General features: G+C 33.6%; 1 protein-coding gene across 1 annotated transcript; it reads right to left on the bottom strand.

Annotated features, from left to right (window-relative positions):
- Nucleotides 1–2,487: 2,487 nt before the first annotated feature.
- Nucleotides 2,488–6,581, bottom strand: LOC110691892 (GDSL esterase/lipase At4g26790-like). Its single transcript, XM_021868863.1, has 3 exons — nt 6,083–6,581; nt 3,880–4,369; nt 2,488–3,028 (listed from the first exon to the last, which is right to left on the bottom strand). The coding sequence occupies exons 1-3, from the start codon at nt 6,458–6,460 to the stop codon at nt 2,835–2,837; spliced, it is 1,062 nt and encodes a 353-aa protein (XP_021724555.1). The 5' UTR covers nt 6,461–6,581; the 3' UTR covers nt 2,488–2,834.
- Nucleotides 6,582–7,176: the final 595 nt, after the last annotated feature.

Raw genomic sequence — 7,176 nt, 5'->3', positions numbered from 1 at the left:
TTGCACACATCTAATTATGTGGGGTGCCTGGGTCAAAAAAAAAATATGTGAGGTGCCAAAAACTAAAGGACCTAAGCTGCGGGGTACAATAATTAGAGGCTGTGTTTTTCAAAAACTGATTTACCCAATATTCCGTATTAATTATTAGTGATAGATAGATTTAGACGTTACGCTTTATAAAAATTCATAATTCTACACCATAATTTCTTCTAAAGTATTAGGACTTCTTATTCAATTCCCTCCGGTGAGGGGTTTCCAACAATCATACTTTCTCTATTTATTTTTTGGAAAAATTGTCCAAAATAATCCTATTTTTGGAGCGTCCGCTAAAAATAATCCCATCTTTGGATTATTTTAAAATAATCCCATCTTTACCCGCCGATCTTTATCAATGGTCCCATTTTATTTGGAACCGGTTGAGTAGGTAATTTTTTTTTTAAAGTTTAATTTACATGTGTCGCTACTTGATTGGTCAAAAACTAAAAAAAAAGTAGTAAAAAAACCACCACCACCACCTAAGCCACACCAATTCAGCCACCACCATCCCCACCACCACCCAAACCCAAACCCTAGAACCACCATCCCACCCAGACCCCAAAACCACCACCACAACGCTAACTGAAATCCCACCCTGCTAACCCAACCCCAAAACCCCATTAACCCATTAACTCAAGACCATTGGAAAACCCACCAAACCAATTCCGAAACTGGGTTCGACACAGAATTGGGGCAGGGGATTTCGACGTAGCTGGAATCGAGGGACGGGGGAGGTCGGCGCGGTCGGAATTGGGGAACGGAAGATGGGGAGGTCGACGAGACCGGAATCGGGGGATGGGGGTGGTCAGCGAGGTCGAAATCGGGGGATAGTGGTGGTCAGCAAGGCCGGTGCTTTCCAATGCCTGGGTTTTCGTGGGGGAGGGAGGGGGTTGGTGGTTCAGGGGAGGGGGAGGGGGGTCGGTCGCGTGTCGTAGCTAGCGCTGGGGTTGGGGGTTGGTTGGCCGGAGTCACGTGGCAGGAGACTTTGGTGGCGGGGACGACGGTGGCTTTGGCGGTGGGTGGTTTTTTGAATATTAATTTTTTTATTTTTATTTTTTCTTTAAACAAAAATTTTAACTTTTTTAAAAAATTTATTATTTTTATTTTTTTTGGCCAATCACATATCGCCAATAAGTTACATGATCGGTTAGGACCATTTTTGAGCGGATTGGGTATAAAGGACGGATTATTTAAAAATAACCCAATGGTGGGATTATTTTTAGTGGACGCCCCAAAGGTGAGATTATTCCGGGCAATTTTTTTTTTTTTTTTTTTACTTATAAAAGGTACTTCGTCCGTTTCTTTTTAGTTGATATTTGACACGTTTCTTTAGCCACGTGTGCCAATGCACAACTTTAACCATTAATATCTTTAATTAAAGATAAACAAAAATTATGAAAAGTTGATATTTTGAAAATATATATCATGACGAATCTAACAAGATCCCATATGACTAGGTAGTAAGTAGTATTAGAGTCTTCTTTATACTTTAAACTTTAGATCATGAATTCAAATCTCATCTTTTATGAAGTTTGGATTTTTTTTGTTTTCCAAACTTATTATTATTGCCATTCCTTTCAAAGTTTTGATAAACGGGCCTAAACGACACCCGTCACGAGTGTCCACTTTATACGACCAAGGAGGTTCCACTTCAAAACCATTTGGCAATGAGAGGAGTAGCCCCCTAGCCATATAAAGTGTACATAACTTTCTTGTTTCCTTAATGTGGGATACACTTTCCAATACTTTACACTCTTTTAATGTGGGACAACACTTTGACTCACATGTGGGTTTGTTCATGGGGTCAATAAATTTCTCCATAACTTAATATATCAAAAATATTGATTGTATTAGAGATTACTTAGCTTGTTTGACCAAGTTTGGAGGTTGACATTTTTTTTATTCTACTTAGCATTACGAGAGTACAATGGTTCTTTTTTAGTTTTACCTCTTATACTAGGCGTAATGGTGTTACTTTATATCATTTGAGTTTATAAATATGAATAATAGTTTGATTGAAAATACTTGCTGAGGAACTCGAGAAAGGACCATCGAGTGATCTTCGACCTAGTTCCCACACACAAAGGAAAGAAAAGCATAATTCATATGGATCCTCTCTCATGTTTAATCTTCTTTTAGCGGTTCTTCTAGAGATGGGTTCAGATCTTCTTCATTATATAGTATCATTTGTGGGTCGGTGTTCACAATTTGTCGTTTAATAATTTGTAAACTAATACAAAGTATCTTTTAATTTGATAACAACTATTAGGATTGGGGAGTAACACATTAAGTGAATGCCACCTAACTAGCCCCCACACACTAAGGTATGAGCTAGCTCTCATTGGGCCATATTCGTTCCTTGGGCTCTTGTGAGATCCCCTTACTTTCATCCATACAGTTAACTTCACAAGCTTACTATAAAAATTTTATAATATCATTAAGTTTGTATCCAAAAAAAACTTTTATAAATACATAAATAATACTTTGTATTGTTTTATTAATGATGTACAATGAGTAACATCTATATCAAAGTTACATATTGAAAATCAAATAAAACTATCACTTATAACAGGATGCATGGCACTATAAATTCCAATTGCCCTCTCCCCTTCCCAAAATAGGAAAAAAATGTTGAATCTCCATATAAATCAGAAGATTCAATCTGTAAATTGAAAATAAATAACGGCAACCAATTCAGTCTTGAAAACCAATAGGTCACACGTTCAAATCCCCCTCCCCCATATTTAATTTCTGTGACTTTCAAATCGGAAAAAATATAAGTACATATTTGTACGGCATCAAAGAAATTTGCACAAGACACTTTTGAAGAGATGTTGAGCAATAACTTGGTTAGTTTTCTCAGTTGGGTGGAAAGAATCCCAGAAAACATATTTGTCAGCATTAGAGCAGGAGTATGAACTATCTAGAACACAAAGATAACTCATCTCCACCAATCCAGTGCCACAGCATGCTTTAGATGTCTCATCCATCCCTGTCATTTAATCAACTCTCATTTTGTCAATCAACTACCCTATTAATATTCACTACAACAAATGCTATCATACATTTCAAAATCATTATATTAATGAGCATTTTTGAAAGCAATCACTCTAGCAATAGCTACTTGTAGTAGAAGGAATGATAATTAAGAAAATCTACCCGATTTGACAACTTTTTCAATCCCATTGATGTATTTAGTATCATCTGATCTGTCGATATTTTAAATATTTGGAAGGGTCTTTTGGGGCAGTCTAACCTTTATAGAAACATAGAGCTGAGATTAAAATACAAAGTACTACGTAAGACTGTAAGAGTGTATAATAACTTACTAGTCACCACTCTTTTCCATAAGAATTGAAGTTTTTCTTTGTTTTTTTTTTCTTTTGTGAATTTGACTTTTATATTCTGTATAAACTTCGTTTTAAGACTATCCAAAATTAAAATTGAAATAATAGACCATATTTAATATTTTGAAAATGATAAGATATCTTTCTATAATACTTAGGGGACATATTTCATTTGGCAATTCAATCCACCCACTTAGACATTATTGTCATTTGTCTCCCCATAAAAGAAAATTGGCCCTATATAGACTTTTCTTAATTATTATTTTCTTATTTCTTTGGGTGCAATGTCATAAAAACACTATTAACACTCAACTAAACTATACCTACTCGAAAAATCATTAAAATCTAATCCTAACAAGGTCATTTATACGCATCCAAAAGTAGGAAAAAAACCCCATCAAAAATAAGTAGGCTAATAAAATTAATTAAATAATCATAAAGAATTCTAATTAAAAATGTAATAAGGAAATGAAATCCTAGCTAAAAGTAATCTTACCAAATATTGTAGGCCTTTTAATCATTTGGCGAAGGACGTTATAAGGGTTAGAAAAAACAACTTGTATTCCAGGCAATTCCTTGTTGAGTTGGTTTACCAAGTTGTTCATTTTAACATTAAATTCAGCGGCCACATTGTTGTACTCTTCGTTGCATTGTGCTATTGCCCCAAAATTCATGGTTCTCTCTAGTGGCAAGCAACCCATGGGAGGAATGCCGGCCAACGAGATCTTTCGAGCACCAAGATTATAAATCTCCCCCACAAATTGCTTCGCGATGTCTATGAGGTGATCCTCAAACGCTTGAATCGTGTAGCACAACCTCGTCGTGGGTAGTAAGTAGTAATTCTCTAGGAAATCATTTGTTCCCATGCTTGTTAAGTACATTGCCTCGGATATGATCTCATTTGCCTTTTGCACTCCAAGATAGCTTCGTAATCTTTCTTGGTACTCCTTGTAATAATCAACTTCCTTCCACAATGGTATCACATTCTGTGATGAAAACAAGTTTGCATTAAGTAAGCAAAACATGAGTCCATTTTTACTTCATCGCATCGCAAATTTAGTAATTGCCTAACAGTCACTTAGGTAACAAATTAAAGGATAAGAATATGTCAATGTCGTCTTTATAAGAGTCCAACTACATTTTGCACAAAACGTGTACGTAGAAAATATTCACCAATGCTACATATGAAAGTTTTTCACTTTTTTTACAACAATAAAAAAGGTCATCAGTCCAATTTTAGTACTTTGTGATAGCAATTAATCAATACACAAAAAAGTTGTAGGATTACAAGATGAAAGTATACTAAATCACGAAAAATATAGTCAAAAGGTAGGAGAGACTGCACACCCAATAAATTTGTTGTAACAAAAAGCAAACAATTTAATGAGAAACAAGATAAAGTAAAATTAAGTTAGTGACATTTGGGAACTCTAATATTTGGCAGGGTAAAGTTTTTATGTACACTCCAAGTTGAGTTATTAGTCTTATGACTATAAGCGGTGATAGATAGGTGAACGTTGAATGCCAATAACTTCAAATAGTTTGTTGGAACCTTCGAAAGTGGGTCCACAACACTTGTAAATAAAAAAGAAAATAGACAAACCTACCTAAGTTTTAATCCAACAAGTTTTTAATATCATAGAAATATAAAAACATAAATAATAATATTTACGACCACTCTTTTTATTCGAGAAAAAACACTCTTCTTATTGTTTACTTTATAAAAATAAAAAGGTTTCATCTTACATTATACTAAATCTCTTTTTTTTCATTACTTAATAAGGTAATTCATTTATTGATTCCTAAAATTGTGACATGAGATCATTAGATGTTGTTAATGATTATTATTATTATTTCCTCTGTCTTTATTTATCCTTCCTATCTATTACTTTTTATTTATCAATCTATCAAAAGCTTTCAAATAAGAAGAACAAATAGAGACAGACAAATATATATACACCATACTTTTAAATTATGCAACTTTCGGCTTTAAATTAAAAGGCGGCCCAAAATAGATGTTTCAACTACTCATATTGGCTCTACTACCTATGCACCAAATAAAGTTGGCTATATTACTCATATAGGCTATGGTCATAAATCATTTTATTCATGCTTATACTTTTAATGAACCTACAACGTAGAAGCAAGAAGATCACATAGTTACTAAAACTATCCGTTAAATACAAAATAGCCGTACAATTACCCACGAGAAAACCGTGGGGGACCCTGAAAACAAAAGTCCATATTATTACAACATTTAATATGGTGTAACTTACTTGTAAGTTTATGAATCAGAATAAATAATTGCTAACATAAATTTTTTTTTTTAAAAAAAAGAGAGAGAGATTTTACATTATTTATTATTGTGTACTTATGACTTTTTTTTCTTAATTTATTATCATTTCATCAATCATCATTTAATCTGGACTTTCTGATTTCATATTATCTTATATTCGATATTCTGTATCATTCTGTAATTTTATATATACACACGTAGTTGAGTTAAAGTACTGAGATACGATATTTTTAAGCCTTCTAAAAATACGTACGTATACTATGTAATTTACTACGTAATTTATTACATGACATTTAATATGAAATAGAAGGATTGTTTTTATAAGAATTGTACAAAATAAATAAAAATAAAAATTGAAAGATTGATGTTATGATAAAAAGAAAGGATTAGTAATGGTACTTACAAGCACCGAAGAAGTGGTATTATCATACCCGGTACCAGCAGAAGCAAAATTGACTCCAGTAGCAAAATCCGATATATTGTAATTCGGATCCAAGTAGGCCGGGACAGTTTTCTTGAGTCCAAAGTATTCGGAGAAGAAATCCACAGGCACCCGCCCATTAGAGAATCGACCCGTGGGTCGACCGCCATCGAAGTCCCGACCATACGGGGCAAAGTTGCTCTTAAGCAATGTTTTTATCCCATTGTTGTTCCCCGTGTCAACTGAGGAGTCTCCGAATACTATCACGGCCGGTACCTTACCACCGGCTACGACGTAAACTCGTCCCAAGAAGAAGAAGAAGAAAGAGAGGTACCAAATGTGGCATATGGTCTTGGCCATTGTAATGTTTTTTTGTTGTTTTTTTTTTTTTCTTTTGGTAGTAATATATAATGTAAGTACGTACGTTTAATAGTACGTGAAGTTTAAGGATTAAAAAATGGGAACAAAGTGAACACGAAATGAATTGAAGCTTGGTGTATATATATATATATATATATATATATATATATATACTATTATAACGTGGGGATATTGTGTTAATGTGATTGAAATTAATTAAAGAGTTGGAAGTGTTTGATAGGAGTTGATAAAAAGTCTGTTGGTTGGGTTGGTATTAATTGTATTGATTTTTTACTTTTTTGCAATCCAATTTTTCTTTGAGGAAGGTTGTACCAAGAGGAGCATTTCGTCTAGACATCACGAAAATGAATCATAATTATTTACTCGAGTTGAAATTACTTAACAAAAACACGAATTGAACAATAATATTGACAATTATGTTTCTCAAAGCCCGACCTCACAACAAATTAAATGACAAATAACCTGATTCAAATTTAATGAGTTGAACATTGATTTGGTTAATTTCATTAATTATCATGATATGAAAACTAATTAACAATAGCCTGAATAATATAATTGATCCAATTCAAATGACCTGACATATTCGTCGGGTTTGATTTAGATTGAACTTGTACAGTACTTGAAGACAAATTTTGGTTTTATTCAAGTCTAACTAATAATTCAATTCATATGCAAGCGATGGGTGCACATAATTT

Source organism: Chenopodium quinoa, unplaced genomic scaffold (assembly GCF_001683475.1).
Source record: "Chenopodium quinoa cultivar QQ74 unplaced genomic scaffold, ASM168347v1, whole genome shotgun sequence".
Taxonomy (NCBI): domain Eukaryota; kingdom Viridiplantae; phylum Streptophyta; class Magnoliopsida; order Caryophyllales; family Amaranthaceae; genus Chenopodium; species Chenopodium quinoa.
The sequence above is the reverse complement of the archived record's forward strand: the minus strand, read 5'-3'. Positions and strand labels throughout refer to the sequence as shown.